Source organism: Aspergillus candidus (genome assembly GCF_002847045.1).
Source record: "Aspergillus candidus strain CBS 102.13 unplaced genomic scaffold BDW47scaffold_58, whole genome shotgun sequence".
In the NCBI taxonomy this organism is placed as follows: Eukaryota; Fungi; Ascomycota; class Eurotiomycetes; order Eurotiales; family Aspergillaceae; genus Aspergillus; species Aspergillus candidus.
This window is the reverse complement of record NW_020194063.1, coordinates 41,959-60,099: the sequence shown is the minus strand read 5'-3', so window position 1 is coordinate 60,099 and position 18,141 is coordinate 41,959. Positions and strand designations below refer to the sequence as shown.

Genomic DNA, 18,141 nt, shown 5'->3' with positions numbered 1-18,141 from the left:
TAGATATTTAGGTAGCAATCATTTCGTAGATATCCCAAACGGGTCTGCCTAAGTAACCAGTCTGACATTCGTAATCAAGGTCTGGGGAGATGGGGTCGAGCCAATCTACTTTATTTACTCTTGTTCTTTTAATGAATGGATATATAAACATAGATATGATTATGGATATATATTAGGAATATCGGGAGAGAGAAATGATAGGTTCGTTAGAGGGTAGGTATTATTGTGTGTGAGGGTGTGTGTCAGGTAGAAGAGATATACATACATACATAAATACATCTATACATCTATACATACGTATGTGCGTGCACACATGACGTGGGTGCATGTATGTGTGCATGCATGTGTCAGGTGGTGTACGTATGTAGGTGTGTGTATGTAAGCAATTATGCATGTCTTTCTTGGTTAGTTGGTAGGTAGCTTGGTAGCTTTGTAGGTCGGCGGGGAAGGAAGGAAGTAAATTGAGTGTTGTGTAGATATATATATGGATGGATAGATAGATATCTTAGTTACACGCTTAGTGCGAAATATGGTTTGATATAAGTTTAATATGATAGATGGGTATTCATATTTTAAAGTATGGCGGGGGGAGTCCGGAAGACGAGAGAATAGGGGGTATAGCGGATACGCATGATATGATTGATATGGTGGGGGTGGGGAGATGAGAGGTGAGTTTTTGATGTGGTGAGGACGACAAAACAGGTAGTAGATGATCGCTGAAAATGAAGGCGTGGGGGTGAAAGTTGAAGCTGTGGGGTGAGAAGGGAGAATGCGAATGCGAGAAGAGTGAGGAATAATAAGAGGAAGGGCAGGAACATGCGGTGTAGAGACGATTATGGTAGCGCCAGACTTTCATTTGAAAAACCAATAAATCAATAAAAAGAGATAGAGAGGTGGTTGCACACCTCGGCCAAGCTGGTATACCCCGGACCAGCTGACGCAGGTCAATCGCAAATCCTATCGGCCTTCCACACGGCCAATCCGCGACGGCCAATCACGCGTCTCAATGTCGGAATGACCCCGTCGTCACCAAAGTCGAGGTCGTCTAGGTTCAGGTGCTTGCTGTAGGACCAGAGCTGGACGAGCTGGAGGTCGGACGCATCCGCTGACGGGGCCTTATATCGGTCGAGGAACGTGGCCGATTTGGGCGCCACAACGAAGACCGGGTGGTTAGCGTTGTCGGAGTCCTTGATGGACCGGCAGGATGGGACTGCCTTTTCCAGTTCCTGCGCCATCTGAAGTCCCGGAATGCCCATTAAGTCTCTGGTTTCGATGTCCAGCGGAAGGGAGCTGTTGTCTCCGAGGAGCCACAGGGGTGGGGAGTAGGTCTTCCACCAGAGCACCGTTGCGGAGACGCTGGGGAGCTCCCCGCCAGACGCTTTCATGGCGCTGGTGGAGATGATCGATGGCATGGCGATCTGAGCTGGCACCACGCCCCCTTGGTGGTAGACCCCCATCAAGAATCCCAGGGCCGCGTTGAAGATCACCCACGCGGCCAAAAACAGACGGGACGGGCCCATGCGGAAGCAGCTCAGAAGGAGGGGTATGCATGGGATCAGGAAGCGGGGTTCCTGGTGCGGAAAGAGGGACAGGATGGCCGTGGCCGAGATGGCAGAAACGGCGCGCATATCTTTCAGCCAAGAGAACCCAGCTGGGAAATTCAGCATCGACGAGGCGATCATCGTCACGTAGGCGGGTCCGAGAAGTTGCGGTAGGTTGACTAGGAAGTGATTATATCGAGGATGGATTCCATGGAGAGCCAGATTCGACTGATCGGTGTTGTAGAGCAAGTTGTTCAGAGGCGTGATGACCGGGTCGTAGACCGCTGCCCAAAACGACGCGGACGGGTGGTAAAAGGCCGTGTCGATCAGGACCGCGATACCGAAGAACAGAAGACCAAACCCCCCGAAGCAAACCAGGGATAGGGGCCTGGAGATCGAGTCAGTCATCAGTCTACCATCGCAATGTGACGACACACGGAGGAGGGGAACCTACTTGCGCCAGAAATGAGGCAGTAACTGGAGTCCTGGGAGAAGGAGGAAGGCCGGGAAAGTGATGCGGTTGAAGACTCCGGCGACAGCGATAAAAGAAAGGACCGCGCAGGAGAAGAGCGAAGAGCGTCTCTGTAAACATCCATTAGCTTGGAGAGCTTCACCTCACACTTGACCTCCTCCGTGGGGTGATCCGAACCTTATTCTCCACGATGCGACGAATCAAAACCAGACCCCAGGCTACCAACAACGTTTCAAGGGAGTTGGAGAAGGTGTGCGTCTGATACGTCCAGGTGACATACGAGGATGCGACCAGCACCACCGTGGCGCGACGCTGGCGCGGGAAGGGCACCAACTCATAGACCGCCCAGTCTTCCAGGACAAAGCTCAACAGAAACATACACCCGCGGATCAGGTGGTAGACCAGCTGCGGGGGAGGATTCGCGGTTCCGGTCTCGGTGTAGAACCATTTCAACAGGCTCATCGGCACGTCGTAGGTCGGCCATAATGGGAAAACGCTGCGGATCGGCTTCTCGGCGACAAACTCCCATGGTAATCTGGAGGGGAAGGAAAAGATTCGACCTGGGATTGTTCATTTAGTTTTTTTTTTCTTTCTTATACGTAGTATTTTCGCGATCAGAAGTTTCAGGAAATAAATAATACAATAAAGAACCAGACGAAATCAAGGCTTTGCGACGCTCTCAACAGCAACTACCCGCCCATTTCCGACTGTCGCGCGAGGGATTACTCGCATCCGCGACTGATCGACCATCCGGCCTTTCCGGTCAGGGGTGGGTGGGGTGTTGAAAGGGAGGGGAAAAAAAATAAACAAAATGAAAAGTTAGAAGGTCAACATACCGGCGAAAATTTCAGGCCCCTGAAAGTTTTCATCGGGATGAAGATAACTGGGGGAGAGGGCAAAGTAAACACGGATCACCAGGAGGAGTAGATATGTTCGTCTCCACATGACTCAGGCCAGGTGGTTGGACCACGAGAACAGCATATACAGAAGGAAGGGGTTTCTCTTTTCTTTTCACAGCATGGAGGACGGCGAAAGGGAGAGTTTATATCGGAGGAACATGCTGTGACTTGGTGCAATGACATGCAAGAGGAAAGGGAATTGGAGGATGGATATGATATATAAGAGGCGATCAAGGAGAGACGATCCTGTAAGCCATCCAAAAGGGAAAGGGGAGGGAAGGGGAAAGGAAAGGGAAAAGAAGCAGGGGCAGAGAGGGGAAGGTGATTTAAAATAGAGATGGAGGGAGGAGAGGAGATCAGACAGCCTGTAAGATGAGGTGGAATGGGGTCAAATGAAAGGGAAGATCAGGATCATCGGAGGGCGAGTGGGAAGGATGGATCGGATTGACCAGACTAAGTCTAGGAATGAAGCTGATTGATGCAGCTAAGAGGCTTAAGAGCCGTGACACTATGAGTGCTCACTGTACTGACCGATGGGCAGACGCGTCGGAGGGTGATATCACCGTCATGAAGCTTTGAAGTGGAGAGGAATGAAATTACCCGATGAATCGAGGTGGGTCAATCAGTTGGATTCATTCTAACTATCCACCACCAGGAAAATACACTATAGGGATTAGTTCACTACTCCGGAGTAGGTACAAGTCTGTCTGTCTGGTCTGATCGTGATGATACATAATTAGTAAGAGACATAACTGATGCCCAATCGGTCAGGCACCCTCCAGGCACCCCTTCAGCCCCAGGCAGCCACAGCCCCAGGTAGCAAGGCAGCCAGGCGGCCAGGCAGAATGACTCACCGCCTAGGCACCTTCAGTGGGGGCAAACCCCAATCCGGAACTGCATCATTATTACTACCAGGCAATGACCAAGAGTGAGCACTAAGTCACTTCCATCCTCGAACTGTTAGTAACAAGGCTGAGCCTCACGCTAAAGTTCTCGTCACTGACTACATCTTCACTTCTCTTTGTCTCTTCTCTCTCATTCACTACATTCTTTCACTCCTCTTTGATCCTTCCAGTGCGATCGTGAACGTTAAATACAGGTGTGTCCTCCCCTCTTCCTCGTGTCTCATCTCCATCAATTTTGGTTCCTCTTTCATTCTGCGTGTCCCCACTCCTCGTTTTCCCCGTACCCCTCTCGATCTGGTTACCTATTCTCGAGTCATCTTGCTCTATCTACACAATCTACCATTCAACATTACTGATTCAAGGATCGTTTTAAACGTACAGATTCTCATCATGGCTGCCAACCAAACCCTGACGTTCCAAAGCTCCGACGGCGTCGATATCAGCGTCGGTAAGTGGGCCTTCAACGTGGCGCTGGACTCATCCTGGATTGCTAACGTGGTGTTTGCCTATAGATCGCGATGTCGCTGAGCGTTCTTTGCTGATCAAGAACATGCTGGAGGATCTGGGTGATGCGCACGAGGCCATCCCCATTCCCAACGTGAGTCCTCCATATACTTGGTCCTGAGGATGTCAAAACGGCTACTAAATCAGGCGACTCTAACTTTGTATGTGTGTTTAGGTCAACGAAGCCGTCTTGAAAAAGGTCATTGAGTGGTGCTCCTACCATAAGAACGACCCCCCCAGCACTGGCGACGACGATGACTCGCGTCGCAAGACGACCGATATCGACGAGTGGGACCAGAAGTTCATGCAGGTTGACCAGGAAATGCTGTTCGAGATCATCCTGGTTCGTCATTTTCTATCCATCCGGCTCAGGTGAGCGGCGGGCTAACATGGGGTGTAGGCTGCGAACTACCTCGATATCAAGGGTCTCCTGGATGTTGGCTGCAAGACCGTGGCTAACATGATCAAGGGCAAGTCCCCCGAGGAGATCCGCAAGACCTTCAACATCCAGAACGACTTCACCCCCGAGGAGGAGGACCAGATCCGTCGTGAGAACGAGTGGGCTGAGGAGTAAGTCCTGTCTCGATCAGTTGGCGCAACCCGCCTGTCTCTATCTTGCTAATTTGTCCCCGCAACAGCCGCTAAAGATGTCGCCTCCTCGATGTCACTACACCCTACTCCGACCGGCAGCTTGCAATTCAGCGATTCCTGGCCGATAGGAAATGGGCCGATCTTCACGGTGTCTCTACTTCTGTTCCATCTGGTTCCACGTCTGTTTCGATTCATGGCGTTCAGGGTTGATTAGGTCTCAGCGACTTTGCGCGCTTTCGTCGCACTGCTGTCTCGGTTCCTTCGAGTTTCTTAGTTCCTTCGAGTCTGGGGTTGGTATGGCTGGTTGGACGGGGATGGTTTCAATGAACTTTGATTCCATGCCATCTTTCAACCCCGTGTCGGCTGTTGTCCGCTTAGCTTTACATGAGAAAAACGATGAAATTTTATTTGGTCCAATTGTCTATCTACAATCGATCGCCGTAAGCTATTGCGTAGTTCGTCTCTACATTGATTGATTGTATTCTGTAATGCAACACCCGGGTGTTAGACAAGACCACACGGCCCGTTGACCCTGCACATAACAGGGGAGGGGTACCTTGTTCACCAGACCGCGGGCACAACTCCCGTCTTGTTCGAAATACTACCCTCTACCCAGCACGCGCAAACGGTACTAAGTTACAGCGACCTACGTATACCAAGATTACCATGGAGAGAGCCATAGAAGATAATTCAGCCTTACGAAAAAAAAAAGCACGAACATAGAAAAGAAGGATAGGAAAGGAGAATCATTCCAGCTCGTTATCCATCATAATTTTTTTGATTTTATCTTCAAAAAAGCTCGCGTACATAAATCAATCCGAGTTCGACTCTCTGAGTCCCCGTTGACATTAACATGATACTAAACACCCTGCGCCCATAACCCGACGAAGAAAACAATGCCGAGTCGCGCATTCCATTACATATGCACTTCCTTAGAGATGATATATAATGCAATGCTCAAAATTGACAGATCGACCCGGGGCGGAAGAACAAAGACGTTTTGTGATTGCGGTTCGAAGGGAAAAGACAAAGGATGGCTCAGATCAATAGAATGAAAACGAGAGCCCAGACAACTAGCCCATATTGATTTGATTTAATTGACAAGCAGAACGGCCGAGGTCGCGAGACATTTTTGTGTGGTATGCGGTATCACCGTGGGACGAAAAACAATTGCAGGTCGGAGCACATCTCGATCGAAAAGGGAGAAAGATATGGGGAGGGGCGGCGGAGAGAATGTGTTGGTGACGATGCGAGTTGTTTAGATACCCAGGCGGGTCTTGCGCCAGTGCCTACGCTTAGCGTTGTATCTGGGAGAGAGGATATCGAGTCAGCTGTGTCCATTTTTCCGTTCTGTAGTGTCCTCCTTTGGTTCGGTTGGGGATCTTCAATCGGCTGTATGTGGTGGTGGTTCTTTCTTTCGCTCGTATTTCTTTCTCTCCCTCGCTTGGCTGGTTCTTTGTTTCCTCGTGCCTTGTTGTGGCTGATACTTGGTCGAAAGCGAGATGTAGGTCGTTGTCCATCCATCCATCCAATCCACCACATATACCGACCGATCGAAGATCCGAATCCGAGGGGAGATAAGGCAGATGTATTTACCTGATGGTGTTACCGGTCCTCAGACGAATCCACTGGGGGATGGGACGGTTCTGCTTCTGGGCTTTGGCAAGCTTCTGCTTGGTGCGGAAACTCTTGTGGCTCTATATATCGAAAAGGAAAAAAATCAGCAGGCCGTCTTGTCAGGGTGGTTCGTTCATTTTTGGCGATTCATTTGGAGAAGATTGATCCTTGATGTCACATGGCGTAGGGGGTACTAACCGGCATCTTGACAACTTTTCGCGATGGCGAGCTGGTAGATGGACTGGCGATAGTGAGGTTGTCGACCGGTCTGTCTTCAAGGGCCCATTCGTCGGGTGGTTTTTTTGTGCGGACAGGGTTTAGCCGGTTCGCTTCTGTGGGGTCATGTGATGGTGTGGTGGCCTGAGGCGGGAGATCTGGGCGGGTGGTCATTGGTCGAGACGGATGCTGCGTTCCGTTTAGGGGAAAGTGTGCTTTTCTGGCTGGACCTTGGTAGCGTGTCCTATATTGGAATAAGAAGCCTAAATTTCAACACCGCTCCTATGGCTTAGTTGGTAAAGCGCATCACTAGTATGCTTCAGTTATGATGAGATCCTCGGTTCGAATCCGAGTGGGAGCATTTCTTTTTTGTTTTTTTGCCTTCGTTATACAGTAGTATCCTTATTTACTTTTTGGGCTTCTTGGACTGGCTAGGTACAGGCCAGTTGAAGTGGGCGTCTACATTTTGAATGTGGGATCTCGGAGTTGAAGAGGAGCGCTATAGTACAGCAGTCTACAAGTATAGTCGTCCTCTATGACTGAACCAAAATGCTATAAAGATATCTCCTATATGGCTTCTCAATGCGCAACTGAATAGTCAGTATATGATGAAGGTCCCTCTAGTCAATAATAGGGTGGTAGAAAAGTAATACTTTGATAACTAGTCAATACAAACGTAAATAGTACGATAATAAACATATTACTATATCAAACTTGGTCAATAGTTCGATATTCTTAGAACTGGTCTTATGTACGGAGTAGTCATGAATGGTCTGCAATCATCTGCAACTAATTCACGGCTAGCTGCAACCAGCTGCAGCCGATGGCAACCGGTGGCAACAATCGTACAACCGCTAGCAACCCCTTGCAACTTTTGCCAGCCCACTACGTACCCACTGCTGAAGCACAATTTACGGCAGCATTACCACACGTCTGTTGAGGGGTAGGTTTTGAATACATCGAGACGTCAGGATTTGCTGGGTCGTCATGGGCCGGCAGGCGGCCATATATCATTTGATAGATATATAGATTCCATCACTGGCATGGGAAATTTCAAGAGCTCAAACTGTCTCTAATCATTTTGTTTATGCAATGACATGGCTCAAGTATGGTCACTGCTGTTGCTATGAACTGACAGTCTACGACTATATTGATCTAGACTTTGGGTCCCATCTTTGTCTTCCTTTATCATGGTCTCGTAGTGAACAGAATGGGCTGGATGGGCCTGCTGTTTTTGTGATATTCGTGTTATCACGGGCCTGCCAAACTGGGCCCTGCTCTAAATTACACTCAGCGGTTGGTATGATATCAGTTGTGCGGTAAACTCGGTTCCTAGAATACAGAGGGCGCAACAAAAGTAACAGTACTATCTAGGTTCAGTCTATCTGCTAATCTCCCCGCCGGACTGGAGTATAACTCCTAGAACGGGGCAGTCTTTCTCATAGTCAAGCCTTGTAGAGAGCCTAGATTGAGGCAATACAGGTTTCTATGAAGTCGCCAAGAGCAACTTGAATATCAATCATCCTTCAGGACTCCAAGCCATCCTCGTGGGTTCGTAAAATGGGCCTATGGATTCCTCGCAGACATTGACCGTGGAAGGTCCCAATGCCGCTCAAAAAGCAGGCGACCTAGATAAAAAGATTTGCTTGGTGGGCTCCAATATTGCACACATCTTTGCACCCCAGTAGGATTAGATAGATAGGTTCGCCGATAATCATTTGCTATCAATGTTGTAGAGGTAACGATGCTCTCGGTTGTACCAAGCAAACAATACAGTAGAGGGAAATCCTTGGTATGATGTGGACGATAACAAAGAGCCACCCTGCGCCTTACTTGAATGGATCTATTTGATCATGGCCTGGCCGGGTGTAACCTCTGGCGTGCACTTTTCGGTGGAAACAAGTCAGTCTCGCTTAATAGTAAATCGAATAGATTAGATGGCGCATAAAATGATGTACTCACCGATATGAAAATAGGTATTCAAAACGTACTTGGGAAACAGACATGTTTATACTTCTCCCATCCGAATGATAGGTAAGACCAGGCCATCACTATCTGAGTCCCATGGGGCCTGTTAAACTGACTCCTTTTGCTGACATGCATGTTCTGTCATCTATGACTGCATAAACAGAAGAATTCTATGTTTCCTGCTATCCAGGTCATGTATGCCATCGATTTCCTGGCATAGGACTCAGCCTAGGGTGGCACTACGGTTCAAATCACTCAATGGCTATCAATTATCATAATAGAAAACCCCAACATCAACCAATCAGCTCCTATGGCTTAGTTGGTAAAGCGCATCACTAGTATTCTCAGTCATGATGAGATCCTCGGTTCGAATCCGAGTGGGAGCATTTCTTTTTGTTTTTTTCCTCCATCGGGTCTTTTTTTTTTGGAGTGGAGAAATACTTTTAATGCACATTACGCAACGTTGCATTGGCCTTCATGCTAGGTATCCCGGAGTGCGGTGGAATGCTGTCCGGGGAACTGAGCATACTTCGGAACCCGGAGCACTATTTGGTTTGGTTTGGTAGGCGGTTGGGTGGCGTCATTGCTTCCCGGCTCTTGGAGGTTGGGTACACCCGGAAACCCCTTGATGGAAGACTGGTGGCGGCCAGGGGGTCGTGGTTCTTGGTAATTGCTTGGGATACCAACCCCGTGGCGAGCATGTGGGCATGCCTGGTTGATGGTTTAGGTGGCTTCCAGGGCTGGCAACGCATGATCAACCATAATCTCCTTGTAGAGTTCCTAGTTCCATGGAAGCTCGTTTCCTTTCCGACTTCCCTTTTCGATGTATGGTGGTGAATGGGAAGAGATGGAGAGGGCGGCATGCTTCTTCTTCTCCTTCTTCCTTATTTGTCCTCGACTGGGTTTACAGTCTTCTACAGGTAGACCTGTGACGGAACCCTACACTCCTGTGATAACGTTGGCTGGTATGGATGATGAATAAATATGCCGAATGTGTTGATATATATCCAGTAATGAGGTAGTTGTAGCAAATCATACCGAGCTACTAAGTGTGTGTCAAATTCTTTTGGCCAGGTATACATAGATGACTTGCTATATCTCGAAAATCGAGTTTTGTCATCTGCTATGGTACGTAGAGTGTAATTGCGAGAGATGCAGTCAGAAAATGTGTCAGCTGAGGTACTTAGTTCTCTCTCACATGTTGTTTTCTGATTCTTCGTGTTTTCTTGTCATCTTTGTAACTAACGATTCGCAACACTTCTTATGGTTTCAAGAGTCATCGATTTCATCAACATCGTGACCATTTCCATCGGTCTTCCCGCACCTACTTACTACCTCTTTGCCTGTCCCTCTACCCCGAGTACCTTAGACTCAAGAACCTGCTTCTCTGGTGCATTTGTCCCTTACATCCCGTGTGTAACTATTCGGCTAGAACTGAGCATATGTTTCAGTCATCCACCGTGTTTTGTACTCCGCCTATTTTGGTGCGACAGGAGCGGGGCACTCGTAGTACATGAGATATTGAATATACAACTGGGTTTTTGACTTGTTTGTGTCACAGGCCATATGACTTGGTCAAAACCCTGCTTGTTGGGGCCCGGTTATGTTCTAGATCTCATAATTGCATGGTTGGACAAGGAGCCCAGGCTCAAGTTGGTGGAACTGTGAGGTTCAGCCCTAGGCTGCATAATATATATTTCACCCCCTGCGTCATCCGTTGGTCTGCAACATGGAGCATCGGCTATGGCCGGTAGTAAAACAACTCATTATGCATGTACATTCTGGATATTAATCTTCGTAAAGTATTGTCAGGATTGGGTATATAGTCAAAAGGATACATGTTGCATGTAGTTTAACAGGTTGACAAAATGGCGACCAAGTGAACTACTAATTTCCTGGACTATAAGCCTACAGGAAGGCTATATCAACCAATCAGCTCTTATGGCTTAGTTGGTAAAGCGCATCACTAGTAATGATGAGATCCTCGGTTCGAATCCGAGTGAGAGCATTTCTTTTTTGTCTTTCTTTAACCTTACCGTAGTTGTGGGGTACCGAGAATATAGATCAAATTAGAGTGACACTAGATATCCGCTCCTATGGCTTAGTTGGTAAAGCGCATCACTAGTATGCTCAGTTATGATGAGATCCTCGGTTCGAATCCGAGTGGGAGCATTTCCTTTTTGCTTTTTTGTTTCCTACATATTCCGAATGTACGCACGAATACTGACCGTAATGGCCTGAATAGGTGTTGATGCTGCAGACACTTTTTTTTTTTTCTTTTCTTTTTCTTTTCCCTAGTAGTGCTAGGCTGCATGGACACCTCATCAGGTACTTCTGCCTGCTTGCAACTCCGCGCAGGAGTTTCTTACTCCAACGTTAAATTTCCCTTGCGCTGAAAAAAGAGGGCCCTGAGCACTCGATATACAACCTAGAGATGCATTCGTGTGGTTGAGTGGTGGACACGTCGATAAAACAGTCGCCTCATACAATATCGATAGATCACATGGCCAGACTGGACCCAGCCACTAACGCCACCTTCTAGAAAATCCCGCTTCAATCGAGAAGCCATCCGTGCATCGGATGCGAGACCCTGAGCTGCCGCAGAGCCATTCTGAGTCAACAGCGTTTCCTTTCCAGTCCCACTCGCTCGGGCGGGAATCTACCGGTCCGTTGGACGAGTCTACCCGGCCGCGCCTGACCGGGATCGCTTTGTCGAGCCTCGTGTTTGAGGAGTCACGGTGATGGGACCAGACCGGGGAATTTTACATCCCGTGTAATAATGAAACATAATGGGGGTCCAATATGGAGGGGCGGAGCCAGTCCATGCAGGATAGCCGCATCCTGATGGGATCTTGTGCTGAGGTATTATCGTGGGCTGGTTGGAAACCCGAACGAGTTATCGGCAGTCCATTTACTCATTATACTGAAGTAGTTCTATCGTCTTCAAGACTGATCAGAGAAGATAGGAAGTGGAATAAACCGCCGTATGAGTTTTAACGACCCACATGAAAATCACCACGATTGCTAATTCCTGTTAAGATCAAGCCTGGACCGAGATAGAGTGAAAGCTTAGGCAACAACCTCTAACCCAATCACGTTCAGCATTCCAGAGCGAATACGAGAGCCAGACCGGGTCCATGGTTGATCGTTGGAGATAACAGAGACGCTCGGGGTTCGGATCACCCCGACCCCGAATTCCTTGTATTTTAGGCAGTAAAGGGTGGGTAATGGGTATGCATGTAAGACGGGATAATTACTAGTCTGTAACAATCATACCGACATTGTTACTTTTCCTTAAACGGTCCCCGACTTTCTTGTACGGAATCGATCAGTGTTCTGACTCACGAGGAGCAGGGGCATTGTCCTGCTTTCAGACAACGGGGCTAGGTGGGAGGATTATACATGCGGGGAGTCCTGGTCCCACGGTAGGTGGGTGCAAAATAGCTTGGATCAAATCGACGAGGATCCACCAGGTTCCCTAGATGTGGCGTTGAGGGACCCTTCGCCGCGTCATGCCGTGTATTAGGTGTCCATTATAATACAAGACATGATATTATCTGATATATGACTAGAATCAACAGGCCGTCCGTGGGTCAGAATGCCAAAGTCTGCGGGCCTGTCAATCGAGGCTATAATCACCAGGGACTGTTGAGTCACTCGTGTCGGACGTGGCAATTAACTTCATGACCCAGAGCCGATCCCAGATGTCGATAATGACCGGGGGCTAAGTCCCTAACGCGTGGCCAATGGCCCATTATGATCTAGGAACAGGGTCCGTTGGTGACGAGTTGTCGAGGTGGATGATATCGGGGATGGTCACCTTGCGTCGGGATGTCCTCGTGGTTTAAGGTTGTATTGGTAGCGGAGTACCGTGCATGTTACCTGGAAACATTGATCGTATCTGATCCGTCCTATTTCTGATCTATAACCATGGAAGGGCTTTCTTTAGGTACAGAGTGGGGAACTGCTATCATGGTCATTACTATCATCATGATTACCCTTTGGTAGGGTAGGATAAGGCGGGAGGCCAAGGCCATCTGGGGTTGATTCTTCATGCTGTGCCACTGCATCGGATGTGATTAGGTACCTGTGTATCGGTAGTATTACCATGATGATGATGATGTTGATGGATATATCAGGTCCTGAGAGTGAAAGATAGGTATTGAAATACACGAGGTATTGAAGAGCCAGACTAGTGCATAAAAATCATTCGGAAGGTCAGAACTCCGATTGGTCGAGACATGTTTTTTTTTATATGCAAACGTGACGGCCCTTTTGTGCTTGGTTTTTATGTACTTTAAAGAGGGTTCTTCTCCTTCGAGCCGATTGTCTCGGTGGAGATTACGACCTCAAAAATCCTAAAATACGTGACTTTGCCCTTCGTGCCCCTTTACTCACCCCTTTCATTTCTTATTATTATTCTCCTACTCTCTGGAACGCTCGGGGGCAGGGCACACGGGTCTCATACCATTCTCCACACAACAAGGGACTTGTTTGCATTCCCAGTCCTCACGGTATTCGAGTTGTATCCACTGGGAGGCTTTCCTAGTACGCCCTTCGTTATCCCACCCCCCCACACGGGGTCGCGGCGTGTTGGATTCCACTTCGACGCCCTTGTCGCTACCACCCTTGTTCCCCCATTAAAGGGGTGATTATCACCTCACCCAGTGCTCCGTCTTTCAAACTTTCTCCGACTTTTTGCATTCTCGCCTCATGGAGTAGTGGCTATCTAGAGTGGCCGCACTGCTTCCGTGATATCGACAACCCCGACACAGCCTGAGGCCCGACATCATGGCGCCCCCGCCTGAAAACAACAATGTACCCTCCAACGTCCCCGGGGACGTGGACGGGCCCGGGTCGCAGAGGCAGGAGCTCCCGCCAGCGGCCCCCCTGGTGCGTTCGACATCGAAGGCACCATCAACGGTCTCCGGTTCGACAGTAGCTCCCAGATCGGAGAAAGAATCAAATCCGCAACCGTCGCCCGCTAATCAAGTCTCCGTCGATGACGGGGGTGACTCGCTGTACGGTCATCTCATGGAGGATGAGAGGAACATCCTCAAAAAGCAGCTCGAGGTAGAAGAGGTCAAGGTGTCGTTTTCCCTCCTCTACCGCTATGCGACGACTATGGATATCTTCATCATCGTCGTGAGCTCCATCTGCTCCATCGCTGCCGGTGTTGCGCTGCCCTTGATGACGGTATGTTTTCATCGACCCAGGCCTCTATGGCTTTATGTGTAGTACAACGGCGGATGCTGACCATCTCTTCTAGATCGTTTTTGGCTCGTTGGCTTCGGGGTTCCAGGGAATCGCCCTGAACTCCATATCCTCCAGTGAATTCAACGACATGTTGACGGAGAATGTCTTGTATTTTATCTATCTTGGAATTGGCGAGTTTGCAACGATATATGTCAGCACCGTTGGTTTCATTTATACCGGCGAGCATATCACCCAGAAGATTCGCGAACATTACCTCCAGTCCATTCTGAGACAGAACATGGCTTATTTCGACAAGCTGGGTGCTGGCGAGGTGACGACTCGCATCACTGGCGACACTAATCTCATCCAGGATGGTATCTCTGAGAAGGTCGGACTCACCCTGACGGCCGTCGCCACCTTCATCGCCGCGTTCGTTGTCGCCTATATCAAGTATTGGAAACTCGCCCTGATCTGTTCTTCGACGATCGTCGCTCTGCTCCTGGTGATGGGTGGAAGCTCTCGTTTTATCATCAAGAACAGCAAGGACGCCCTGGAACACTACGGTGCCGGCGGCACCGTCGCCGAGGAAGTAATCAGCTCAATCCGGAATGCGACCGCCTTTGGCACGCAGGATAAGCTGGCTCGGCAGTACGAGCTGCATTTGGACGCAGGTCGGGGACCCGGTACCAAAGTGCAAATCACCGTTGGTTTGATGATCGGGGCGATGTTTGGTGTCATGTTTTCCAACTATGGCCTGGGCTTCTGGATGGGCTCCCGTTTCATCGTCAGCCATGAAGTCAACGTCGGGGAGGTTCTCACGGTGTTGATGTCCATCTTGATCGGCTCCTTTAGTCTCGGCAACGTGAGTCCGAATGGCCAGGCTTTCGCCGGCGCTATAGCTGCCGCTGCCAAGATCTTCACTACGATCGACCGCCCCTCCCCGTTGGACCCCTACTCCGATGAGGGGGAGATTCTGGAGCACCTCGAAGGTAACATCGAGCTCCAGAATGTCAAGCACATATATCCTTCTCGCCCCGAGGTTACGATTATGGAAGATGTGTCCTTGTCTATCCCGGCTGGGAAGACCACCGCATTGGTGGGGCCGTCGGGGTCGGGAAAGAGCACAGTTGTCGGTCTGGTGGAACGATTTTACTTCCCCGTCGGTGGTGCGGTATTGCTGGATGGGCACGATATCCAGGGCATCAATCTTCGTTGGTTGCGCCAGCAGGTGTCTCTGGTTAGCCAAGAACCCGTCTTGTTCGGCACCACGATCTATCAGAACATCAAGTATGGCTTGTTCGGCACGAAATACGAACACGAGTCCGAGGAAAAGGTCAAGGAGTTGATCGAAGATGCGGCAAAGATGGCCAATGCCCACGACTTCATCACAGGCCTGCCTGAAGGTTATGAGACTAATGTCGGACAGCGAGGCTTCTTGCTGTCTGGTGGTCAGAAGCAGCGGATTGCCATTGCTCGCGCCATAGTCAGTGACCCCAAAATCCTTTTGCTCGACGAGGCGACATCTGCCCTGGACACCAAGTCGGAAGGAATAGTGCAGGCCGCCCTTGACAAAGCTGCCGAGGGCCGGACAACTATTGTGATTGCCCACCGCCTGTCAACTATCAAAGCGGCACACAACATTGTTGTCTTGGTCGATGGCAGGATTGTGGAGCAAGGTAACCACGATGAACTGGTCGATCGCCAAGGCACCTACCATGATCTGGTGGAAGCGCAGCGGATCAACGAGGCGAAAGATGCCGAAGCCATCGATATTGACGACGACGAAGACGACGAGGAATATGAGGATCATGTCCCTAAAGCAGGAAACGTGGAGCGTATCCATACCGCAGGCAGCTCTGGCTCTGTGTCTGTGGATCCTGACGACGAAAAACTTCAGGTCGAGTTGGGCCGCTCCGGAACTCACAAGTCGGTTTCGAGCGCCATCATGTCCAAGAGGGAACCTGAAAAGACCAAGAAGTACTCACTTTGGGGGTTGATCAAGTTTATCGCGTCGTTCAACCGCCCTGAGCTGCCTTTCATGATCATCGGATTGGTCTTTGCGACTCTTGCCGGAGGCGGCCAACCCACCCAGGCAGTCCTGTTCGCTAAGGCCATCAGCACGCTCTCCCTGCCTGAGAACATGTTTGACACGCTTCGACACGACGCCAACTTCTGGGCCCTCATGTTCTTTGTGGTTGGAATTGTCCAGCTCATCACCCTCTCGATCAACGGAACAGCATTTGCGATTTGCTCGGAGCGCTTGGTTTGTCGAGCCCGCAGCAAGGCGTTTAGGTCGATCTTGCGACAAGACATTTCATTCTTCGACAAAGAAGAAAACAGCACTGGCGCCTTGACCTCCTTTCTGTCTACGGAGACGAAGCACCTGTCTGGAGTCAGTGGAGCAACTCTGGGGACCATTCTGATGACCGGCACGACTCTGATAGCGGGCATGACCATTGCTCTCGCCATCGGGTGGAAATTAGCCCTAGTCTGCATTTCTGTCGTTCCGGTCCTTTTGGCCTGCGGGTACTATCGCTTCCATATGCTGGGCAAATTCCAGGAGAGATCCAAGGTAGCATATGAAGGATCTGCGAGTTACGCTTGCGAGGCTACCTCGGCAATTCGCACAGTGGCTTCGCTCACGCGCGAGCACGATGTCTGGGATATGTATCACGCTCAGCTGGACGCCCAGGGACGGAGGAGCTTGAAGTCCGTGCTCGCCTCCTCCGTGCTCTACGCCGGCTCCCAGGCCCTTGTTTTATTCTGTACCGCGCTCGGGTTCTGGTACGGTGGCACGCTGCTCGGAACACACGAGTATTCCATCTTTCGTTTCTTCGTGTGCTTCGCCGAGATTCTCTTCGGCGCGCAGTCCGCAGGGACCGTGTTCTCGTTCTCTCCGGACATGGGCAAGGCAAAGAATGCCGCTGCCGAGTTCCGCCGCCTCTTCGACCGGCAACCGACCATTGACACCTGGTCTGAAGAGGGCGAGCGCTTGGAGTCCGTGGAAGGACACATCGAGTTCAAGGGGGTGCGCTTCCGCTACCCCAACCGCCCCGAGCAGCCGGTCCTCCGCGGACTGAACTTGAGCGTGAAGCCGGGCCAGTATATTGCGCTCGTCGGGCCCAGCGGTTGCGGAAAGAGCACCACTATTGCGTTGCTGGAGCGCTTCTACGATGCCGTGTCTGGTCGTATCCTCATCGACGGCAAGGATATCACTAAGCTCAATATCAACTCGTACCGCAGCTTCCTGGCGCTCGTCAGCCAGGAACCGACCTTGTATCAGGGAACGGTCAAGGATAATATTCTGCTCGGTGTTGATGCCGAAGAGATGTCCGAGAAGGCCATTGTGCAGGCCTGCAAGGACGCTAATATTTACGATTTCATCATGTCTCTTCCGTACGTTGCTTTCCCCCTTCCCCCCTTCTATCTGAACCATCTACTAACACCAATTACAGGGAGGGATTCAACACAGTGGTTGGCAACAAAGGAGGCATGCTCTCCGGCGGCCAAAAGCAGCGTATCGCCATCGCGCGCGCCCTCCTCCGGGACCCCAAGGTCCTCCTCCTCGACGAAGCCACCTCAGCCCTGGACTCCGAATCCGAAAAGGTCGTCCAGGCCGCTCTGGACGCCGCCGCCAAGGGCCGCACGACCATCGCCGTCGCGCACCGACTCAGCTCGATCCAGAAAGCCGATATCATCTACGTGTTCGACCAGGGCAAGATCGTCGAGAGCGGCAACCACCAGGAGCTGATCCGTAGCAAGGGCCGGTATTACGAACTGGTCAACATGCAGAGTTTGGGCAAGGCCGGTTGATCGTTGCTTGCGCTGTATTTTTGATTGATTGATCGCCCTGCGGCTGTTTCGCGTATTGTGTGCTTATATACACTTTCATCACCCTATAATGTTTTTTGGTCATTGGTTATTGGGCGGGTTACCATTGCCGAATTATTCACCTCTATGCCTGTTTATGCTATTTTTGTGATGTTCCCCCGTCTCCACTTGGGCTCTGGGATAAAAATATTGTTTCGGAGTTGGCTTATGTGTTGTCATCTAGAACTGAGGAGCTAGGGCTTTCTGACCGACGTTCGCATATCGGGATTGGGAGATTATCTTTTTTAATGATTTCAATGCATTGTATTAATAAGTGCGTCACTTTCAGTAGTTTTGTAATAATACTGTAGGTCATCAATCATAAATCTACCATCAGATAGATATTGACATAATCATCAGTC

General features: G+C 50.0%; 4 protein-coding genes and 4 non-coding genes across 8 annotated transcripts; 6 read left to right on the top strand and 2 right to left on the bottom strand.

The window, feature by feature from the left end:
* Positions 1 to 572: 572 nt before the first annotated feature.
* Positions 573 to 3,522, bottom strand: smp3 (glycosylphosphatidylinositol-alpha 1,2 mannosyltransferase smp3). Its single transcript, XM_024814000.1, has 4 exons — positions 2,850 to 3,522; positions 2,191 to 2,573; positions 1,996 to 2,123; positions 573 to 1,929 (listed from the first exon to the last, which is right to left on the bottom strand). The coding sequence occupies exons 1-4, from the start codon at positions 2,956 to 2,958 to the stop codon at positions 945 to 947; spliced, it is 1,605 nt and encodes a 534-aa protein (XP_024668696.1). The 5' UTR covers positions 2,959 to 3,522; the 3' UTR covers positions 573 to 944.
* A 44-nt stretch (positions 3,523 to 3,566) lies between these two features.
* Positions 3,567 to 5,334, top strand: skpA (SCF ubiquitin ligase subunit skpA). Its single transcript, XM_024813999.1, has 7 exons — positions 3,567 to 3,603; positions 3,684 to 4,011; positions 4,199 to 4,265; positions 4,330 to 4,415; positions 4,497 to 4,664; positions 4,722 to 4,891; positions 4,960 to 5,334. Exons 3-7 carry the CDS (start codon positions 4,208 to 4,210, stop codon positions 4,964 to 4,966), a joined length of 489 nt encoding a protein of 162 aa, XP_024668695.1. The 5' UTR covers positions 3,567 to 3,603; positions 3,684 to 4,011; positions 4,199 to 4,207; the 3' UTR covers positions 4,967 to 5,334.
* Positions 5,335 to 5,627: 293 nt separating this feature from the next.
* Positions 5,628 to 6,848, bottom strand: BDW47DRAFT_111680 (60S ribosomal protein eL39). Its single transcript, XM_024813998.1, has 3 exons — positions 6,728 to 6,848; positions 6,509 to 6,609; positions 5,628 to 6,219 (listed from the first exon to the last, which is right to left on the bottom strand). The coding sequence occupies exons 1-3, from the start codon at positions 6,731 to 6,733 to the stop codon at positions 6,171 to 6,173; spliced, it is 156 nt and encodes a 51-aa protein (XP_024668694.1). The 5' UTR covers positions 6,734 to 6,848; the 3' UTR covers positions 5,628 to 6,170.
* Positions 6,849 to 7,023: 175 nt separating this feature from the next.
* BDW47DRAFT_t133 lies at positions 7,024 to 7,106 on the top strand. The gene has a single exon. It is a non-coding gene; the product is annotated as a tRNA-Thr (tRNA).
* A 1,911-nt stretch (positions 7,107 to 9,017) lies between these two features.
* Positions 9,018 to 9,099, top strand: BDW47DRAFT_t134. Its single transcript has one exon. It is a non-coding gene; the product is annotated as a tRNA-Thr (tRNA).
* Positions 9,100 to 10,648: 1,549 nt separating this feature from the next.
* BDW47DRAFT_t135 lies at positions 10,649 to 10,721 on the top strand. Its single transcript has one exon. It is a non-coding gene; the product is annotated as a tRNA-Thr (tRNA).
* Positions 10,722 to 10,803: 82 nt separating this feature from the next.
* On the top strand, positions 10,804 to 10,885 carry BDW47DRAFT_t136. The gene has a single exon. It is a non-coding gene; the product is annotated as a tRNA-Thr (tRNA).
* A 2,188-nt stretch (positions 10,886 to 13,073) lies between these two features.
* mdr1 (ABC multidrug transporter Mdr1) lies at positions 13,074 to 18,067 on the top strand. Its single transcript, XM_024819691.1, has 3 exons — positions 13,074 to 13,909; positions 13,983 to 17,305; positions 17,365 to 18,067. Exons 1-3 carry the CDS (start codon positions 13,505 to 13,507, stop codon positions 17,720 to 17,722), a joined length of 4,086 nt encoding a protein of 1,361 aa, XP_024668693.1. The 5' UTR covers positions 13,074 to 13,504; the 3' UTR covers positions 17,723 to 18,067.
* The last annotated feature ends 74 nt before the right edge of the window (positions 18,068 to 18,141 follow it).